We start from the raw sequence: 21743 nt of genomic DNA, 5'->3' as shown, positions 1-21743 counted from the left end.
CCGCCGCTGCGGCCGCTGCCGCCGCCGCGGCCGGCCTCACCGTCGCCCACCCCCGCGCCCACAGCAGCCCGGCCTCCCTTCAGCAGACGTACGCCTCGGCGCAGCAGGCGCCGCAGCACGCGCCCCAGCCGCACGCGCGTCACCACCATCATCAGAAGCAGCGCAGCTACGACGTCATCAGCACGGTCGACGACCTGGGCCCGTTGCCCCACGGATGGGAACAGGCGCGCACCCCCGAGGGCCAGATCTACTTCCTCAAGTGAGTGAGAGAATGCCTTTGTGTCTTTTTTTCCTTCCTTCATCGCCCCCCTCTCTTCCTCTCTCTCTCTCTTTCTTTTTCTCTCTCTATCTCTCTTTCTCTCTGTGTTTTTTCTCGAGGGGAGGATACGTGTAGTTACAGCCCTGGCGGTGCACCTCTTCTCGTGGGTCCTCCACACCGGTCGATCGTGATTAGCGTTTCGGGGTCCTTCAGGTAGTCCAACCACTCGGGTTTATCTCCGGGAGATAGACGATTGTTGCGCGCCTCCGGTAGATAAAGCCGTCGCAGGTAGCTGTGGGTAGCGAGCGCAGGTCGCCGAGCCGGTGCGCGCGCCAATGACCGCGCGAGACGCGGCGCTCGGCCACTCGGCGGCGTGTGAATTTACGTAGACTCGGGGGAAATGTCTGGAACTCGGTGAGCCTGATAAGACCAGTGGCAAGATTACGCGACGCTGTACCCTGGCATTCAATTGGAAAATTTATCTTCTCGGGGTTATTGAGAAGCAGGGCTATCGGAAACCATTATCTTTCCCGTTGGACACAGACGCATTGCGACATGGTTGTCGCTGGGTTTTCGTGTCGTGTCTCCGGGTCTCCGGAATTACCTCAAGCCTAATTTTCACCTGGGTAACGATCATGTAAGTTTTCCTCAAGACGAAAATGTGAAAAGTGAAATGTTTCCAAATTAGAGCTGAGATTCATCATAAATCCTTCTGCTCTGGCGTGAACTCGTGAAAAGTCACTTCACACCTCACTCGTCACATTTCCTAAGGGAAAACAGTAGAGTTGGGTAAATTAACTTCTTCTCCGAAGTTAAGTTAAAAGTTAATGACCTATACAATTAAGTTTTAGTTAAGCTAAAAGTAACCTAAATAAAAAGTAGCTAGTTAAAAGACGATTTTAAACTAAATTAACTTATTAAAGTTAAAATTTATTTATTGATAAATTTATTAAATGATATATATACATAGTTTAGAAGAAGAAGAATAGTCAGGTTTATATATATATAGTTTTACCTAATTAACTTTCAACTCAAGTTAATTTACTCAAATCTAGGGAAAAATTGATCGTTAGCTTAACACGGAACGAAGGAGAAATAATCGCGCTGGTGGCGATTTTGGGAAACGGGCTTCGGCGTAGTTACGCTCCTGGACTTTGCTCTTACTCTTTATTTCTCTCTCTTTCTCTCTTTCGCTGTCTCGCTCTTCGATGCCTCCACAGGTATGCCTCCTGGGCCTCCCACCACGCGTCTCAGCTTCCCAACCTGATCCACCTGCGCCGCCGTGACTGCCGGGGGATTCTCACATGTCACCTGTCGTGGGAAACTCCGCTGTTGTGTCGCTCGCTCCGTCGTCCCCTTCGTCCTTCTTTCTCCCTGCCCCCATCGTCCTCTACTCTCTCGGAGCTGACCCCACACAGACTGTACACGTCCTCTCCGAATCGCTCTTTCTCTCTTTCTCTCTGTCGGCCTTCTCAGACCTTCGGGCGTCCCTTTCGTCGTCCGTTTCTCGCCGCAACGAGACGCAACTCCGCGTCTCCCCGAATCCTCCTGAATTTCGAGTCCCTGAGTTCACTCAGGATCCGGTCGCGTCCTCATCGTCCGCGTCTCCGAGCCGGCGGGGGCGGCAAGAATCCACCGAGGCGAGGAAGATTTATGAGATCGCGCGGGAAGAACGCATATTCGCCGTCCATTTATTTTTCGATTTCCACGAACTTTCCGCCGCCATCTCATTTCATCTTATCTCGTCTTTCGATCTCGCAGACGCGATAGACGATTTTCCCGGCTTTTCTCGACGTTCCTTTTCGGCGTCTGCGACACGTCCACGTGTCCCTTTTTTCGTCTCTTTATCCGTGAACCGGCGAACCGCCTGCGAAGAAAGAAATCGCCCCGCGGGGGTCCGACCTGTTCGTTCAAAGATTTTACCTGCAGCCACCGCTGTCCGGCTAAGTATTAGCCTGTGTACGTGTGCGAAATCGGCCTTGCTTCTTCTTCTACCTGCCTGCTGAAAATCGTGAGGTGAAACGTCCGCACGGCCGATTTTTTCGAGGAACGTGCTTCGACGCGTTCGTGAGAACGCGAACAGTACGTGCTCTTCCCTCCCGAAAAGAAGGAAACAGGGGAGAAAATGGAGAACAGGCACAGACAGGAGTTCACGACAGGGATCTATCTCGCAGGCCGATGCTTCAATCTCGTTCTCTTTCCGTCACCCGGGAGTCACGCACTAAAAGAAGGATTTGCTAACAATTAGCAAGATTTGGTTAAACAGTTTCAGTTAAATCGTTTGGTTACTAGTCAAGTTACAAATTATTTAGTACCAAATACATAGTAAGAGAAATTCGGCAAATTTGACATATTACATTTTCTAAGCGGTCTACTCAAATTCCTGTGTTAATTTGACATAAGGTGAATATGTTGAAAGGTGACACAAATATGTCAAAAATTAATCCAAGTGAAAATTTGCTGAGGAGAATTGGAGCAGTTATTTACTTCAATCTAACACTTTTTTTTCTCTATATGTATATTTGTTCTCTCACTCTCGTATTTCGAGGACACTCAAGGTGGTAATAATTATTACATCGCCGTAAAAAAAGAGTTCAGGTGAACCTACTTGTCAATGAATAACCGAACGCGTTTCGGTTATGACGGAAACGGAATCTCCAGTTCTCACGAACCAAATTCGGTTTCTACAGCCGGAAATTCAGTTCCCTCCGACTAAAACGCACCTAATTCTCCATTGCCAGGCGGATTCAACCAAACTCTTTTTCTCCACGTTACCTTATTTTACCCTGAAGGCAACAAATGCAAGCGAGTTCAGCTAAGAACACACCTGTAAAATCCATCGTCCGATATCCGTGCGCGTCGTTCCGATCGTCGTGTCTCACCTTCGCACTTTCACGCGCACATGGAGAATCGCCCGGAGTTTCCGGGATCGCGTCCAGACGTTTCGATTGGAAGGTGCATGTGTGCTTGCTCTCCTTTTTTTCCCTTCTCAGTCGCGGAATTCTGCCGCGATTGTCTGTTACGCCACCGGACTCCTCGGCCGCGCAATACACGCGCGAATTTACGCGCGATTCGAAAGCACCCTCCCCCGCCGAGCCGGCACGTTCCCGGTGTGGCGAGTTGAAAAAATTGAAAAAAGGAGAGAGAGAGAGAGAGAGAGAGGGGAAGAGAGAAGGGAGAAGGGAAAAGGCGAAGGAGAGGAAGCGGCCGCGGCCTGTCGCGCTCGGCCGATCGAGTCCGACGATTAATTATTTATCCCGCCATCGCGTCGACACGCACCACACACACACACACACACACACACACATACGAGCTTGTCGCGTGTGTTTATTTCCGCTCTTATCAGCGAACGCGTCACAGTCCTTTTGTCACGAGTCTCGATCACCGATGCGGCGTAGATAATTCACGATTATCGCCACGTTCTTCAGGTGCGCGGCGTCGCCTTGTTGTCGTCGTGGCCGTCATCGCGTCGCGTCCCCAGGCGAAACCAATTCTTAAAAGACCTCTCAGAGATGTCCGAAAGATATCTGAAAAAAATAGAAATGTCTCTTAGATGTCTTTGAGACATCTTTCAGACATTTGTTCTGCCTAGAGTCTCTATAGTAAGAATTTAGACACCGTGTGATTTATGATTGGCTCCGCCATTTTCGGTCTAAGTTTTTGATTGAGATATGTCAAATGTTGCTTTCCATATGACGACAACAAATGATGATGTAACTTTGTGTCGATTTGCGCCTCTTGCTGGGAAGCAACCGAAGTGATCAGCTGAGCGACAACGAAGGCAAAGATTTGCCATCTACGAAGGTTAATGGAAAAAATGATTTTTTTGGGTTGAACGAAATTTCTTTAATTGAAACAAATTTGTATTTTCGAGTGAAGCGAACAAACGAATGTTTGATTTAACCAACAGGATTGTTCGGTTTCTCAAACAATAAGTATTTTTATGTCAAATAATATATTTCTTATATATTTTCAACCAAATGTTACGATGATTGTCATAAGTAATACGTTATTTTGAAAGAAATAACACTATAAAGATATTAAAGGACTTTTCATTGGTTTAGTGGAACAATATTTAATATATAATGAAATATATTCCTTTTGTTGGAAACGAAATATTATTTTCTCTAAAGAATGCTGTATTCTTTTTCTAAACTTTACATATATAGTATTGCACATTTAAATTTTAACTTTAACAAATTAATTTAATTTTAAGTTAACTTTTAATTAGTTAATTTTTGTTTAGGTTACTTTTAACTTAACTAAATTAATTGTATATAAAAGGCCATTAAATTCTAATTTAATTTCAAAAAAGCAATTAACTTATCCAAATCTGCTGAATTCAAAGAAACTTGTTTTCCTATGTACGGAGAGTGTTAAGAGAAAAGTAAGTTTATATACTTTATATCACAATTAAGTATTAATTTATTTCAGTTTATATATATTTTAATAGCTTTTCGCGCATTTCGCGTATCATAAATTTCCGGTTTATGGGGCGAACATACGACGCAACCGTCGTCCAGGCTCTTATTATAGAGACTGTAGTCTGGGTCGTTTCGGCGACGTAGATGAGATCAGGTCGGGACGTTTCGAGGTCGGCTCGGAGGAACGCGTTTCCCGAAAAGTGGTGGAAATGTCGACTTTTCGCGCACGAAACTCTCGCACACCTCGTGTGTTTTCCACGGCGGCGAGGAGACGCGCTCGCGCGCGTCTCGCGGAAGCGCGGCGCGGCTCGTTTCTTTCCTTCCCTCCCCTCCCTCCCTCCCTCTCCCTCTTCTTCCCTCTTTCGCTCTTTTTTTTTCCTTCCTCCTGTCTTTTGTTCTTTTTTCTTTCTTTCTTTCGGTAGACGTAATACGAGGCGTGCAGCGAGCGTGTGAGCGCGTCCCGGTAACGCGCTCTGCAAAGTGCAGCGAAGCGAGTTGCACGCTCGCTGCATTACGCGGTAATGAGTATCGCGCGCGCGGGGGGGAAGACTCCGACGTCGCCGTCGTCGTCTGCTGTTGTTCTTCTCTTTCTCCCTAATAATACGCGGTAATAGCGCCCGGTGTATCCGCTAATTGCAACAACGACCAGACAACATCGCGACGTTACGTGTGCACAATGTACATCACGTGTACCACGTGAACCCCTCCCCCTCCGGCTGGATTTCGCGTTACGTATCGCCGAGAGAAAAGAAAATGCTTTTGGAAAGATGGCTTTCGCGACGGTAGTCGCTTCACCGTTGCAATTATACAGTCCCAAGCGCCGCTCGCTTTTCTCACGATGTGAGGGAAAGGAAAATGGCCAATCTCCTGAAATTATAGTCATTTTCGACGCAATTTTTTTCGACATTTGTTTCGGCAAGAAGGGCATATCGATATGTGCACATAAGATCAATATTGTTATCTCCTTGGTAGAAATTTCATGCATTTCTTGAGCAGTTAATGGACAGTTTATTAACTTTCGCCCACTTGAGATCCCAATCAAGATATAACGCTTTTTCTACAATTACTGCGGCACAAAAGTGCACCAAATCTGGATTCATTTTACTGAACGAAAACAGAACAATAAATGGTAACAAAAAAGTTTGGTATTTGTACTTGTTTATGTTTGTTAATTTCGTTTTCAACTCCTTTCTTCCTGTGTAAACATTTTTGGCTCTTCTAAATTTTGATTTCTTGAATATTGTATGTAAATTTGTATTGAAAGGGATTTTTTCCGTTAACAATGAAATAGGATGAAAAATTATTCAACTGATTAATGAGCAAACCTGCTGCTTACGGTCAGGTACGCTAATGGTCAGTTTCATCCTGAAAGTACACCTGAGTAAAACTCTATCAGTTCTCTCCAGTTTCTACGCAATATTATTACAACTAATGAGAATGCGTTAAAACTAGGCAGGAACTGGATAAATGTTTAGAAAAACTGCATACATTTTTACCAGGGTCGCTAAAACTGATAGCGTTTCTGCGCACGCACACATACTGAAAAAGCGGTTTTCGCGACTGTAATTACTCGACTGCGCAATTACGGTCACAAATGTCAGACGCTTTTCTCACAGTGTTATAGGAGAGAAAATTGTCAATCCTACTGAAATTATAGTAATTTTCGGCGATCAAATTTGTTTTTAATCCCACCAAAAGCAGTATCAATATTATTATCGCTGAAACTATAATNCCCCCCCCCCCCCCCCCCACACACACACACTCACGCACGCACGCACGCACGCATGCACCAAGAAAATGGTTTTTGCGACTATAATTACTTGACTGCGCAGTTACAGTTACATACAAACACCAGAGGCACACTTTTCTCACGAGGCGCGAGGGAAGAGAAAATGCTCAATCCCACGGAAATTACAGTCGACCACATTTTTTCGTTCCACCGATAAAAAAGCCGAAAAAGTAAAGTAAGTAAATGCGCCAATGTAAGACTACCATCGCCGGTGTTAGAGCAGCTTACTGCAAAAACAGTTGTCGCGGCTACTAATTACTCCCACCGTGCGATCGTACTCGCAAATGTCGGACACTGTGTGTCCCGACGCACGCACGTGCGTGCCTGGTGGTGCGTACGCGCGAGAGATCGAAAGGAAAAGAAGGAAATCGCAAAAGAAGCTGGAAGCACACCGTCGTCCTCGTCGTGGTCGCTCGGGAGAGTTTATTCGCGTCCACGCGTCCACGTGAAAGCGCGCGACCGCCGTCGCTCGCGTATCTCTTTGATTAACGCCAGCGTCGTTCGTAGCGGCGTCGCATAAACGGCGACGTCGATTCGAATTATCCGGAACATCGGGAAGCACAAAGCCCGTTTTCTCGCGCCGCTCCAAGTCCTCTCCGTTCTTCCGAGCCGCTCTTTTCTTGTGTGGTCCTTCTCTCTCTCTCTCTCTCTCTATCTACCTATCTATCTATCTATTTATCTATCTATCTGAATCCTCCTTTCACGTTCCTCTTCGCGCGCTCCTTCGTCCAATTACCGTCGTCGACCGCGTCTCCGCGCTTTTGGATCTTGTCCAGCGCCGGGGCTTATTAGAATCTAATTTGCGTAATTGAAACGTGACTTGTGCCGCGAATGAGCCGAGCGCGCGCTCGCTCGCGAATGATTTTGGATCGCGCTCCGCCGTGTATTAATATCGCGCCCACTCTACGTCCTTATTAGAGAAAGTACCTAGAACGACGGACCTAGCCGCGTATTTTTAACCCTTCGATCGTCCCGTCGATCGTCCTCCCGTCCTACTCCCCTTTTCCCTTTTCTCGGATTCCTCCGCAGGATTGACACAGATCTGGAAAACCGGGAAACGTCGGGAAGGGAGTATAAAAGGAACCTGGAATTTCGAACTTCGCTCACACAATCTCCTCGAATGCTCTCAATCCGCACTCTTTCCCCCAATACTCATTTATTTTTTCGTCGGCCTGAATCTGCAAACGTTCAACGTTGAAGATTACACATTGCTCACGGAAAATTCCCCACCGTCGTCTGGAAAACGTGGAAAAGTCGAGGGATTTCAACATTCATTTTCTGTGGCAACCCTGTCCCCTCTCTTCCTCCCAGCGTGAAGCGTCTCGCGACCTCGCAGCGACGCAACGAAGAAGCGAAATCGCCGATAGAAACCATCACGGCTCGGCGGGATGGGGGGGAGGGGGGGGACAGAGGAGGGCGCGATCTCGTCGAGTGTGTTTTAAATGAAAGAGGAAGAAGAAGAAGAAGGACAACTCGTCCTCGGTTCGGCGGCCTTTTTTACCGGCAAAAACTCCGCGCTCCGTTTCTCGCGAACGCACGCGCGCGCGAAGAAAACACCGTTCTTTTCCGCGTCCCGCGCGCCTCGAGGCCCGTGCAAACAATTCCGGTTCGGGCTACTAGCTCCCCCCTGCCCCTCCCTGTATTTCGTGATAGGTTCGTCTCTCTCTCTCTCTCTCTCTCTCTCCTTCTCCCTCGCGATTCCCGGATACCGGCGATCGCGACAAACACTTCGCGAAAACCGCCCGCTACCTTTTTCCTTACGCTCGACTCTCGCGCGCGAGGTTCTCGCACGGCGGCTTTCGAAAAACCAAGGTCGCGCGCACGCGCGAACGCCGGATCTATTTTTGAGATCTGAAATTTTAAGTACGGCTAAGAAGAAGAAGAAGGTGCCGGTGGTAAAGGAGGAGGAGGAAGAGGAGGAGGAGAAGAGGAGAGAACGCGAGGAGAAAGGCGGGGGAGAGGAGCGTGCGAGAGGCATAAATTAGGCGCGGGTGGATACACAAAGCGTAAATTAAGCCGATAAAATTTATTCGATATCGCGGCAGGCAAGAAAACACTCGAGAGATGCGCTTATATATTGTCAACACGCTTCTCTCTCTCTCTCTCTCTCTCTTTCTCTCTCTCACGAGGAGAGTAATCGGAAGCGCGTTATTTTCGTGCATGGCGTATATATCCATCTTCGACGGAGGGTAAATAATAAACACACTTGTGTGTGAGCTTCATAATGTAATATATGTCTCTCTTTCTCTCTCTCTCTCTCTCTCTCTCTCTCGGAACATTTGTCCCGCCTAGCTTCGACCGTTGATAACGGTGTCGCTAATGTCACTTATCTCCAGCCGTGCCTAATTAGCTGTTTAATATCTTCTCCGCCTTTCCTCCCTCACGTTCCCCCGTGGTGTCGCAATCGACGTTTCGATCTAGGAAACGACAGTGAGGAGAATCGACGAGTCCACGAGATCGGGATTAATTAACGGAACCGTTAAGCGTCTCATACACGTACATACGTACGCACACATACGCATCTCGCACACGAGTGTCTCATTCATACGGTGCATTTTTTCGTTCGTCGTGTTTGCGACCGTCGTGTTTGAGGCCGCGCGTGCCTGGAAAACCTGGAAAGGTACACATCATCGTGCGTTATCGTTATCTAGGAATCGACTGGCGCTTATCACGAAAGATAGGCGACGCGTTAGAAACGGTGGCATTAGTAGGAAAAGTTGACGAGAAAAATCGGACGATAAACATCCGTCCGTTCCCATACGGGAATTTAAACTGCATTGGGTTCGGTGATGTTCAATGTATAGTAGTGGGCAGTTTCTTAAAGGCCGGAATGTTTAGCTTTAACAATTCTAATATGCGTGGACAGTCAATATTATGGTTTAAAGGATTAAATATAAAAAGAAGATTATTAATTATTGTTCTCTTGCAAAAATAGTGTGTTCAAGTTCAGTTTTCATTTCTCGTCACTGAGTTTCATCTGATCTCCATTCGCTCGCAAGAACCGAGGTCTTTTTTGCACAGTAAAAAAGTTTTGTGTTAAAAACAGTCTGTCGAAATTTTGTGTTATTTTAACACGGGGAATGTGTTAAAAAAAAAATACACCAATATAGTGTTAAATTAACATATTGATAAGATTCATTTGACATTATATTTGCGTACATTTCGACACGTCCCCCTCCCTTCCCCAGTTAATTAAAACAACACAAAATTTCAGTGGGCCATTTTTAACATCAAATTTTTACCATGTGCAGAAATTCGGCCTCCTTTCATCAAAACGCGTTTGGCCTATCTTCATTGTCCGGCGAATTCAGCCGAACTTTTTGCGCACGACAGAATCACAATTTCGACTTGAATAATCGACCACTCTCGACACGAATAATCGACCATTCTCGGCAGAATTCCCGTCGAATTACCCGCGAGGACGCAGTTCGCCGGCGCGTCGGAATTCTCCTCGAGCGCGATCACGCTCGCGATCATTCGCATTCGCCTCTTGCTATTCTCTCTATTTTCTCCTTGTTTCTTTCTTTTTCGGCGTGTGCCATCGGCCTCGAGCGACGGGTGACGGGACGAGACGAGACGCGCCTGTTGCTGTCCGCGCGGCGGCATCGCCTTGTGACGCGCCATCATCGGCGGCGGCGCGAAGACGTTCGCGTTAGCCGCTTTAGCCGAGGCTAAAGACCCCGACACACCTGTACGCGAGAGAGCTTAGATAGACGACAAACGCGAATGCCAGACACGAGGAGGACAGATCGCCGCCGGGAGCACCCGGCGAGAACGTATCGAAAGTTCAAGGCAGCGCGCGCGCGCGCGCGCGCACGATGCACAGCGTGAAATTCGACGCGCAGCGTGTGCGAGCGAGCGAAACGAAAATGTCCCGCCTCTTCCGCGCGCGCGTTCCTCGGATTTTTCCGTTTCGCGCCACTTGAAACACAGAGAAACGGTACAACTATATCGCCACCGTTTGAGCATCGTCGAAATATGACAGCGGGAGAGAAAATTTATCTAACGGGAATTGCATTGGCATCGCTCCGAACATCTTCTATGAATGAAAACTTTTCATCCTCGCTTAGCGGTTAATACAATATTTCTGTTTGATAAAATATTTTCACGGGATATTTTTATGAAATATTTTTATCGAATAATTTCGTAAGATGTTTTTATAGATTATTTTTATAAAATATTTTTATGAAATATTTTTACTTTTCGAAGATATTCGAGGTGGTAGTGGTTATTGCCTCGCGCTGTAGATTGTTCCGAGTTATTTGGAATTATCTCACTGAAAGAAAAAAAGTGCCGTATTCAAGTGTTATTTACTTGGTCCAAATAAAATAATTATTCCTTAGGAAAATGTAGCACTTTAATGCACGCAAATGTAACATTTTTTTCAGTGTTCGAATAATTTTTTATATCGCGACGTGAAATTCCAGTTTCGTGACGTTTGAATTTTTACACACACACACACACACACTTNCACACACACTTATATATATATATATATATATATATATATATATATATAAATATCCGTAATCGTGAGGCTAGTCAAAGCTCGTTCGCCTCGAGTGCGATTTTGCACGTGCGTGTGACTCGTTCTTCGTTATCACATAGCATATATATATTACATATACATACACACACACACAATCGCATTATTCTGCATTTGATTGAAAGCCGAGCGTCTTTCTCGGTGTTGGCACTGCAACACACAGGCACATATTTCACCGCTGGTTTTCCGCGAAGGCGAGGCGCGCTCGGCGGGCGATTTCACGCACGGACAAAGTGGGAATTCGCGCTCGATAGCGCCAAGAAGATGCTTTTAACCTCGCAAATTTCTTCGCGAAGTCCCCGTGCCCCGTGCCGTTGCTTCCGAGTAGCGGCCATAAATACGTGCGTAACATCTTGATATCGTGTATTTTGTTCCGTGTTAATCTCTGTTTTGAGATTCGCTCGCTCGCCCGCCCGCCGCAAGTCGTTTCCCCTTTTTGCGATTTCGAAATTACTCCTCGCAGGCGAACAGAAAAACTTAGCTTCTCGTTACATTTACACGTGTCCCCCCCCCCCTCCTTTTTCCTCGTGCGTCATGGTCATTATTTTCCACTTTGGACGAGGCGACGTAGTTCTTCGAGATATTATCGAAGAAAAGTGTCAGATAACAACGGAAACTTTTAGTGATTAGATGCGACGCCTCGTTTACCTTTCGCTCACGGGCTTCTGTTACATGTGTGTTTAGCTGAATCAGTGTGTTCAGCTTTTCAGCCGAATCAGTGCCGCATTGGAACTTCATTCCCCTTCTCTTGAACGTTAGATTACTTAAATTGTTTATTTATCTATTTATATTTTACGAGATTATATATTTATTTATATTTACGGGAAATTATCCCTTTGACATATCAGACATAATCAGCAATTGATTACGTGATCTTTAAATATGGAGAAAAAAGAAATACAAAAAAGGAGAAAAAAGAAATACAGAAAAGAAGAAGAAAAAAAATTGTATACTCGTTCCGCTCTAAAGGTGAAAAGTGTAACGTACGTTCAGGTAAAACAAAAAAAATAGAAAGTGCGTAAAATCGCTTTGTAACGCTCGCGACGCTGTTTTCGAAGAGTCAATTGCCGATGTTCTTTCCCGATGCATTGGAAATACGTCTTCCTCGATGCGACATTTGTGTATTGCTGTATATGTTACTACCATTTCTTCGTAACCGTGCATGCATGTGCAATTACGCCGACATTCGCACCTTAGAACATCGTTAGGCTTGTTAATGAGTTTTAGCGTGTGACCGCTAAAAACGGATAGACGATCTTTTTCAACAGACGTCGATTGCGTGCGGATTGGATTGTGTAATAAGTAGTCTCGGATTTTACGATTATATTTCCAAGCGTATGCATCATTTCGTAACATTATAATGACGCAAAAAAGCAATCATTTTATTTTACCCGTAAAATTCGAACTTCTCCTCCTGAAATGTCGCACGAATTCCACACTGTATTTTACATTCACTGAAAAAGTGCTACCGTTCAAGTAATATTTAGCCGAGCCAAGTAAAACGGCTACTCCAATATTCCTTGGAAAATATTTACTAGAAACAGAATTATAACTGACCATATATAATGTGATATTTTCTTCATATATGTAGATTTTTACTTGTAAATATTGAATTCATAACATTGAGAATATCAGAATTTATTTCTGGAGAATATTTACTGAGCAGAAAAATCTAAATTTAAAACCACTACGTTTCTTCAATGAAGTATTACATAATTCTAGTAAAACCTTTTTTAAATTTAGAACTATTTTACACTTATATTCAGTAATTCATTTACAAATTAATATATTACTGCGTTCAAGTAAATACACACAGAAAGAGATTTTTTGGATTTAATACAATTTCTCTCATTGAAACGAAGCATTGTTTGGTGAAACATTTCATTTGAACAAAATGATATATTTGATCTTAAATTTTGTCGTTTATATTAAACAAGTCCAAATGAAATAAATACGTACTCTACTATATCTAAAGAGACCTTTTCCTCTGTGTGTTTACTACTAAGCTATTAAAATATACTTGAAGTGATAAAAACATTACTTGATTTAAAAGACTGAAAAACAGGTAATTCCGTTTACTCGATTCCAACACATTTTTCCGTGTTCCCAAGTACAGCGCGTATTTACATAATACATGCGCGTGCAAATTGGCGCATGATACATACGCACTTCGACGGAGACTCTTATCTCATGAGAGAGAGAGAGAGAGAGAGAGAGACTTATCTCGCGCGTCGCTCTCAAAACAAACGTTCGATTAATCTCTTATCGTTTAGGAATTAAATTGTCCGGCGCTAATTAGCGTTGATACATAATTCGTCGTCGACATTGTCGTCGTCGTCGTTGGTGCCTCGCTCAGGCGGTGTCCGCCTTTTCTCGACGCCTTTAACTCCGCCCGCGCGGAGTAACTTTTCAACCGCGTGTAACCCGCTCCCGCGAGCTTATATTTAACCCATTTCCGGTTAGCGTTGCGTAAACCGTGAGAGAAGTTTAGCCTAAATCTGAGCTATCCGATCGCGATAAAACTGCGCGGTTCTTTCGCCTTCGGTGATTCCCGACGATCGAACGTCGACATCTCAAGTATCGACTCTTGATCGCGAGCGACTTCTTGTCGCCTCGCGCGGTTTCGCGGTGTATACGAATAATCGGAAATCGCCTGGTCCATCCGTTAGATTGCGAATTTTACTCAGAATACTAATTTCGATCTTGTGTGTTTATATGTATAAGGTTGAAAATAGGTCTTTGTTTGGCGGTCACGGAGCTCACACGTGTTCCCGTGACCGAGTTCGTTAGTAAACGAACGAAGTACTCTTTCATTTTTTGAAATCGTTCTTCAAGGTTGTCACGGGCCTGGAAAACCGGAAAGTCATGGAAAATTAAAATGTCAGGGACAAGTCTGGAAAAGTCGGGGAGAGATATAAGAAAAACCTTGTGTCGGGGAGAGATATAAAAAAAAAACCACACGGTTTATTCTAGTGAAATAACATTTTCATTCGAGTGAAATGATATTTGAAATAACGTTTAATAAGTAAATTATATTGTTTATTTTAAACAAACTAAAATCAAACAGACATATATATTAAATTCGAAGAAACCCTTTTCTCTGTGCGAAAGAAGGGAAGGTACAAGGAAAATCGTATAAGTTGCCGATTATAACACAATAGTAATTATAATCATAACAACACCCTTATGATTGATAGCTGAGCAAGTATGACGCCGAATATATAATTTTCAACCTCACAAATATGAGGCACAAGGTCGATAATCGTATACGGTCAATCTAGGGAATGGCCAGACATTTGTGACTGATTGTGTACACCGGGCTTCGATAAAGCCCCAACTCAAATTTACTCAACTTATCTTTCTAATCGTTCGCATCGTATTTGAATACGTGTATACATTACAACCGTTGGCTCTCCGGCTGATCTGTCATTCTGACAGCTCGACACATATCGGTATCATATCATGTCGTCATAACGTGTCATATCTATCATATGACGTCATTGTGTCCACACATACGGCAGCTATTGGGACTATCAAGTTTTGGCCCCGGTAATTGTTAGAACTTTATCGGAACATACTCTACGTAGCTTCCCGGACTCTCGTGCATCGCGGTGAGAGATTGTCTGGTCTCTCTCTCCCTCTCTTTCTGCCCCTCCTTCTCTCCAGGTGTATATCAACGGATCGCGTAGGTCTCGAAAGATTCAAGCGGATTGTACAAGAGTACAGTCGACAGGCTAACTCGCAAGCAGGTAGGCAACGAGAGTGAAAGAGAAAAGTACAAAGAGAGAAAGAGAGAGAGAGAGAGAGATCAACGTTAGCGTCGTATCATTAAAACTTTAGACTCTCGTGTCTGTCTGATCTAACTCCGGAGGGCGACGTGAGCGCGAGTACGCGCGTCTCTCGCGAAAGAGTAAAGAGGGCGAGGGCGCCTTCGGAGGAGCAAGGGACGGAAGAGGAAGAAGAAGAGAAGGAGAGTATACACGAGAGAGAGAGAGAGAGAGGGGGGGGAGGGGGAGCCGGCGAAGGAGAGCAGCGGAGAGCGTCGATGCGAGCGAGAGTGTCTATTTACGAGTGTCCGGCGCCGTGATGTCCGGAGTAAAAATACACCGTGTAGAGTCCGTATGTCGTGTGTGCGAGCGCGAACGCGCCACACAGAACCCTCTTATAATTCTCCGACGCGTTCGTCGGCTCTCTCGGTCGCCCAACGCTTCCCTCCTCCTCCTTCTCTTTCTCTCCTCGCAGTCTTTCCCTTCTGCCCTTCTCTCTCTCTCTCTCTCTTTCTTTCTTTCTTTCTCTCTTTCTCGCTGCTTAGCACTCCCCGTGGCCCGTAGCAGCGACGCGGCGCTTCTCCTCCTCCTCCTCCTCATCATCATCATCATCCTCATCGTCTTCCTTCTTCTTCGCGAAGAGTTGGACCGTAGCCAACTTCGCTTTACCGAGAGCGACGGTCGAAGCGAGCGAGAAGCTGTGCTACGCTCCTGGTAGCGTGTTTAGGGCGGAAAGTGCGGCCGTTATGGGGAATTCACACCGGAGCGACCTGGACGCGATGTCCAATGGGAGAGTTCGCTCTCTGGGGTCTCTGCTCGGCAACATGTCGATTCTCAGAGGACGGGGTCCCCCATTGGACGTCGGATATTGCGCCAATCGATTATTGATACGTATCGATTGTCCGTGCGTGTCGAAATTTCGACACTTCCTCGAGAAGTGTTGGATGAATGGATAAGATTTAATCGGAACTTTTTTGTTTTTGAAATTTGTCTTCTTGTTCTCTTGATGATTTAATAGCATCAGGTTGCGACGTAAGTCGAACTTCTCTCGCGAATGATGAAGTGCCGAGACCGTCGAGTGCTCGTTGCCGGTTCCCAATCCGGGCCGATCTCTCGGCGTCGTGTGTGTTTACAAACGCGTACCCGTTGCGCGGCAGGTACGCGTCACGCAGGTACACGTCTGCAGCGAATGAGCGGCGTGTGTGGGTGCGGAAATATAATCGCGCAGTGACGTCACACGAGCGCGCGCGCGCGCGCTCAGTGAAACAGACTTCCTCTCGTTCGCTCGCCGTTCTCCGCCGCGGAACGAGCCGTCCGTCGCGGGTCGAGCGCGCTACGGCTGCGAGAAGAAGACGAGTACCGTAATTCGCAAGTGCACACCGTTCGCGAAGGTTCGAGCGAAGTCCCGCGGACGGCGATCCTTCGCCCTTTCTCGATTTCGGAAAGGAGATCGAGGGAGAGGAGATATCTCGCGCATTTTATTCCGTTCTTATCCGGAAGCTATATTTTCTCTTATTTTGTATTTGTTTATTTATTAATGGGACGAGCTCTTTGGTGTGCGAGAAATTACAGTAACCGTAGTTGACGGGACAAAATTACGGCATTCTTATTTTATATCAGAATAAAGAAAATAAGAAAGAGAAAACGAGGATCGAATGTGAACCATATAACTAAAATGTACACTGGAAATATTAAAGTTGGTATACATGTAAATAAAACTGATCTACATCATCCATTGATTGGTTTTTAATTGAGATAAATTAAAAGAAAATCTACGTGAACTGCATTAGCTATCAAACTCAAACGATTAATAGGTTTAAACGGTGTACTATGGTAAGAGATACAAGAAAGAAGACTTTCTAAGGCTCCTACCGGGAGCATTAAATCTCACAGGCTATTAAAATATAGGCTATAAAATATAATAATCAATATTTAGCAAATTATATGTCTTAAATTATAAAGATAATATGTCAGAAATAATTCTGCTGTGCTTAAGGGATAAAATAAAATACACATATTACGTCGTCTGATGATGAGAGAAATATAACATTGGCAAAGCTCTAATTATAATAATTTTACCTTATGTATATATTAACTTTATGTATATTAATGTACAGATAGTGAAAATGTCGTGTGATTTTCCATCTAGGCAGTAGTAAGGCGTACATAACGCAGTGTGTACTAATGCCGTGCAATAGTGCTGTCTCATTCCCTCGGCATAGTAATATCGGAAATTTCAAATTAGCCGTATCATTTCTGAATATTCGCGTCTCATGACAGCTGATTATTCCGCGAACCGGCAACGTGACGGTCCAAAGCAGCCAGTTATGATGCACGAATATTCGGAAATGATGCGCCCGATTCGAAATTTTTCATATTACCATGCCCGGGGAATAGCAATATCATTATGCTCGACTTCTAGCTCTATATCGATTTTCATTGAATATCTCGGTTCTCCGTGGAGCTCGTGTCGCTGAACGCGAAATTCGATCGCGGCTTTAACGCGCTTCCGGGACTCGGCACACTCGCATACACGTGAGAATCGCGAAGTTTGCGAAAGATCGTTGCGACACTTTTCGTATTAACGAGCCACGGAATACGAAGGAAATTGTCATCGCGGTTGCGTCTGCGTTCCGAAAGAAAAAAAAGAAACGCAGCGAAGAGAGGCGCTTCGGCGACCTCGTTTGCATTGGTTCGTACTCTGAACTCACTTTTATCGATAAGAGCGCCTTAAGCGCGGTTTCCCGGCCAATCAGGTGGTTCCCGAGCCACTTTTAGAGGCGCTCTTATCGATAAAAGTGAGTTCGGAACACGGGCCGTTATCTTCCCTCGTCGTTGACTGTAAGAGAGAAACCGTGTGTACCTGGGACTTCCGATCGATTTCGAATTGATTCGCGCGCACGCGGCGCGCGTAATAAAAGATCGACGGGGCGAAAAGGTCCGTCTTTATTTCGGGCGCTAAACCTACCTACGCGTCTAACCCACGTCGCCGCGACGCCGCCGCCGCTTCGCTTCGGTCTTTTGAATGGGATTATTTTTAGCATGCGCCTACTATATGTGGATAACTGTACGCGCCGCGGCGCGTATTCAGTTTCCGCGGATCGGGCGGCTTAAAGCGAGCATCCGATTCTCCGTGACATCCCGGCGAGGGAACACGGTGGCGTCTTGCATAATTAAATTATTCGTCTCTTCCGTCGAAGGACGACGCGTTATTGCGAGACCGGGCGAGCGAGCGAGCGCTCCGCCGAATCCGGTATAATAATCAAATCAGAATCGGCGTCTTCCATCTCCCCCCCCCCCCCTCCTCCCGGCGTTTAATTTTGAATACAAATTTTTAATGCGACATTGAGCCGTTCTCGACAATCTCTCGGAGAGATGTGTAGACCCGAGACGAAATTTCAGTCTTAGTTTAAGTCTAATTTAGTTCTACATTAGGTTCAAAGGTCCCTCTATTGTGCTCCTTTGGTGTAATTTTTTTTTTCCATTTGAAGACTTAATGTAAAGTTAAATTCCCTGTGTAGCATTAAAAGGAGCACTTATCGTGGAAACTTACTTCTGTTTTCTCCACTTGAAGACTCAATGTAGAATGTAAAATTTCGACTCGGGGAATAATTTCATTATCTTCTGGATATTATTTTTCCTCTGTGTACACAAGATGTTACATGTACAAACTTGGGCAGCACGGATGTAAATTGAAGTGGAAAATGTCATAATCGTGAGTCTAATTCGAAACAGTTTTCTATTTACAGATGTTTACTGTTTATAAGCGTGATGGTGCAATTTTTTGCAATATTTTCTATGTTAAAATAGAAGAAACAAGAAAAAAAACATCAAAGTCCATATTCTCAATTCACTTTTGTCGATAAGCCGTTCGTGAGAATTCTCGAAAATCCTTCAAAGGTTCAACCTCAAATTCCCGCTTTCCCTCCGTGTTTTCCCGCCGTCTCCCTGCCGAGGGAAGNGGGGGGGGGGGGGGGGATTATTGTCGTGCGTCAAGCGCGTGTGACACACGATTAACACGCCGTCGTCGTCGTGTCTGACCAACATGTTTTCCATTGCAGTCACCTTACCCGCACCACGACATGGGAGGACCCGCGGAAAACGGCCGCTGCCGCGAACGTGGCGGCGGTCGCCGCCGCGGTCGAGAGCGGCAAGTCCAACGGCAACACACTCGGCCCATTGCCGGACGGATGGGAGCAGGCACGCACACCCGAGGGCGAGATCTACTTCATCAATCATCAGACCCGCACCACCTCGTGGTTCGATCCGCGAATCCGTAAGTTCGATCGCCCGATTCGCGGGACGCGCCGCCGTTCTTCTTCTCGTTCTTCGCGTTCCACGACGAAGCCTCCCCGCGTAACAATAACAGTAGTAATTAGCAGCGATCATAATTTAGATAGATTCAGATAGATAGATGATAATATTATTATTATTATTATTATTATTATTATATTGCTATATTGTTATGTTATTGCTACTCTATTGATGATTTTGTTATTTGTTATTTTTTATTTATTTCATCTGTTGACGGAAAAAGTGTATCCTTCTGATGCATAACGTAAGTGTCGATGTAAGAGCGAGTTGCATATGAAAAAGACAAAATATAGAGAAATGCAATGCAAAGAAGAAGAAAAGAGAAACGGGAGAAAAGTACAAAAGAAACAAAGACAGACTGTGCAGGTCTGTTTAAGTGCTTAATAATAATGACATATCTAAAGGTGGACAATGTCAAAACATGTCAAATATGTCAACTAAATTATTATAAATATTTCTAACTATAAGCAATCTTAGATAATTTAAATTCTTCATAATGAGTCCTATGCCTTTCCATACGTAAAAGCAGACACGTTCTCAATGACCTGTGCTGGGAATATTGAACATGATTAAATTTAAGATAGCAGAACACACACACAATTCTACCCCTCAAATGATATATTATTATTACTGCTGTTATTATTATTACGGCTGCTATAGTAACAGCAATAAAAGCATTTAATTGAGTCTTCATAATCTGCTTTTTTATTCATGTGTATTTTCCCTATTATTTTTTTCTCGTTTCTCTTAGTTTCTCTTGCAATATTCTGATATTATATATACAACATAATTGTGTATAAAAGGAAAAACTTATTTCCCACAAACAATCAAATAAATAATAATAATAATATTGGCAACGGCTTGTCGATAATTGGCGCGTCGCTCTTCCTGTGTCCTAACGAGATATTCCGCTTCCTCAGCGACGCATCTTCAGAGGGCTCCCACATCGGGCGCGATGCTGCCGCAGAGCTGGCTCCAGCAGCCCACCGGCGGCGGCATACAAAGCAACCAGAGCATGCAGGCCTGTCAGCAGAAACTGCGCCTTCAGTCGCTGCAGATGGAACGCGAACGCTTGAAGCAACGGCAGCAGGAGATCATGCGCCAGGTTAGTTTGAGGGACAGGAGGAGTAGGAGGACCGACGACGCTAGAATCTCCCGTCTGTTACTCTGGCGCGATTTCTTGCAGCAAGAGTTGATGCTCCGGCAGACCACTACCGAACCCATGGACCCATTCCTGTCGGGCATTAACGAGCAACATGCCCGCCAAGAGAGCGCCGACAGCGGCCTGGGACTCGGTTCCGCCTATTCCCTTCCTCATACCCCGGAGGACTTCCTCGCGAACATCGACGACAACATGGACGGCACGAGCGGTAAGAGAATGAGAGGCGTCGCTTTGAATTACCATCGATCTCTCTCGACGTGTATTTTGTATATTTAATACATGATTATCTTCGAACAACGAGAATTGGGTCCTACCTGATGTTCCGATGCGCTTTCGCGCACGCGCTTGCGAAGCGTTGTGTTTCAGCGTTTATCTTTTCATATTTCGCGATATATTTCATTTACTTCTGAATATTTTCCAACTCATCGCGAGAATGAAAGGCGCCTACAGCGTCGGGGAAATTAATTGTAAAAGCTACAAAGTGCTTCGGTCGTATTCGACCCACCTTGTTGCAACGCTATTGTGCAACCGTATGAATTTCAATGAAATTATAATAATTTAATATTCAAAAGATAATCCTCTTCCGCAGACGGCGGTGCGCCGATGGAGACACCTGACCTGTCGACCTTGAGTGACAACATCGACTCGACCGATGATCTTCTGCCGTCGCTTCAGGTACCCATATTCGACCCATGGTGTCAGTTGCAGATCGAGAACAACCTTTTACTGAGATATGCTTGAGAGGAGCGGGAAACACTCCTCCACCTCTTTTTTTTGCGAAGACAGAGGCAGTTGCGCTATTTATTGTATGCTCAACTTTTTCTTTCTCTCTCTCTCTCTCTCTCTCTTTCTTTCTCTCTCTCACACACATCCTCCATCTGTTATCTTTATCACTTTCTTTTTTGCTTGAATAACGGATGTAACATTGAATAAGTACGCTCGGCTCGTCATCGTCGGTGCTCATGATCGTTCTTGTTTCAGTTGAGCGAGGATTTCAGCAGCGACATCTTGGACGACGTGCAGTCACTCATCAATCCCAACACGACCAAGCCGGAGAACGTGTTGACGTGGCTGTAGTACGGCCCGGGGAGGCTCGGCGCTCGCACTCGCGGCGGATTCGTTTAGTCGACCTAGCGAATACACACATACACACACACACATATACACGTATTATCGATGCCGGGACACCGATAGAGACGCACGCGAGGGAAATTCTTTCCGGGGGTTTTTATATGAGAGAGCGACACCACCACCAGCGACCATAACACACCGGCGACAACGAAGTAGCACGACTGTTCCGTGACGAAACGCACGCTCGCTTACCGGGCCGATGAATCTTCGAACATGGACACACGGTGGCCTTATATCACATTGCAGCGCGTTTATGCTCAACAATCTAGACGCGTGTGTACGTAAACGATACATGCGTGACGTTACATACGTACATGTGTGCATATATATATATATATAGATATGTATATA

The 21743-nt window shown here is 45.3% G+C and overlaps 1 protein-coding gene across 1 annotated transcript in view; it reads left to right on the top strand.

Annotated features, from left to right (window-relative positions):
- Positions 1-21737, top strand: part of LOC106748341 (transcriptional coactivator YAP1) — a 24219-nt gene extending 2482 nt beyond the window's left edge. The window contains exons 2-7 of the mRNA XM_014626763.1: positions 1-259; positions 18847-19061; positions 20020-20204; positions 20286-20469; positions 20851-20936; positions 21243-21737. Of these exons, the coding sequence (XP_014482249.1) occupies positions 1-259; positions 18847-19061; positions 20020-20204; positions 20286-20469; positions 20851-20936; positions 21243-21338 (1025 nt within the window). The 3' untranslated portion in view covers positions 21339-21737. The remainder of the gene's footprint in view (positions 260-18846; positions 19062-20019; positions 20205-20285; positions 20470-20850; positions 20937-21242) is intronic.
- Positions 21738-21743: the final 6 nt, after the last annotated feature.

Source organism: Dinoponera quadriceps, unplaced genomic scaffold (assembly GCF_001313825.1).
Source record: "Dinoponera quadriceps isolate SergipeBrazil2010 unplaced genomic scaffold, ASM131382v1 scaffold2723, whole genome shotgun sequence".
Lineage (NCBI taxonomy): Eukaryota > Metazoa > Arthropoda > Insecta > Hymenoptera > Formicidae > Dinoponera > Dinoponera quadriceps.
This window is presented reverse-complemented; position numbering and strand designations above follow the sequence as displayed.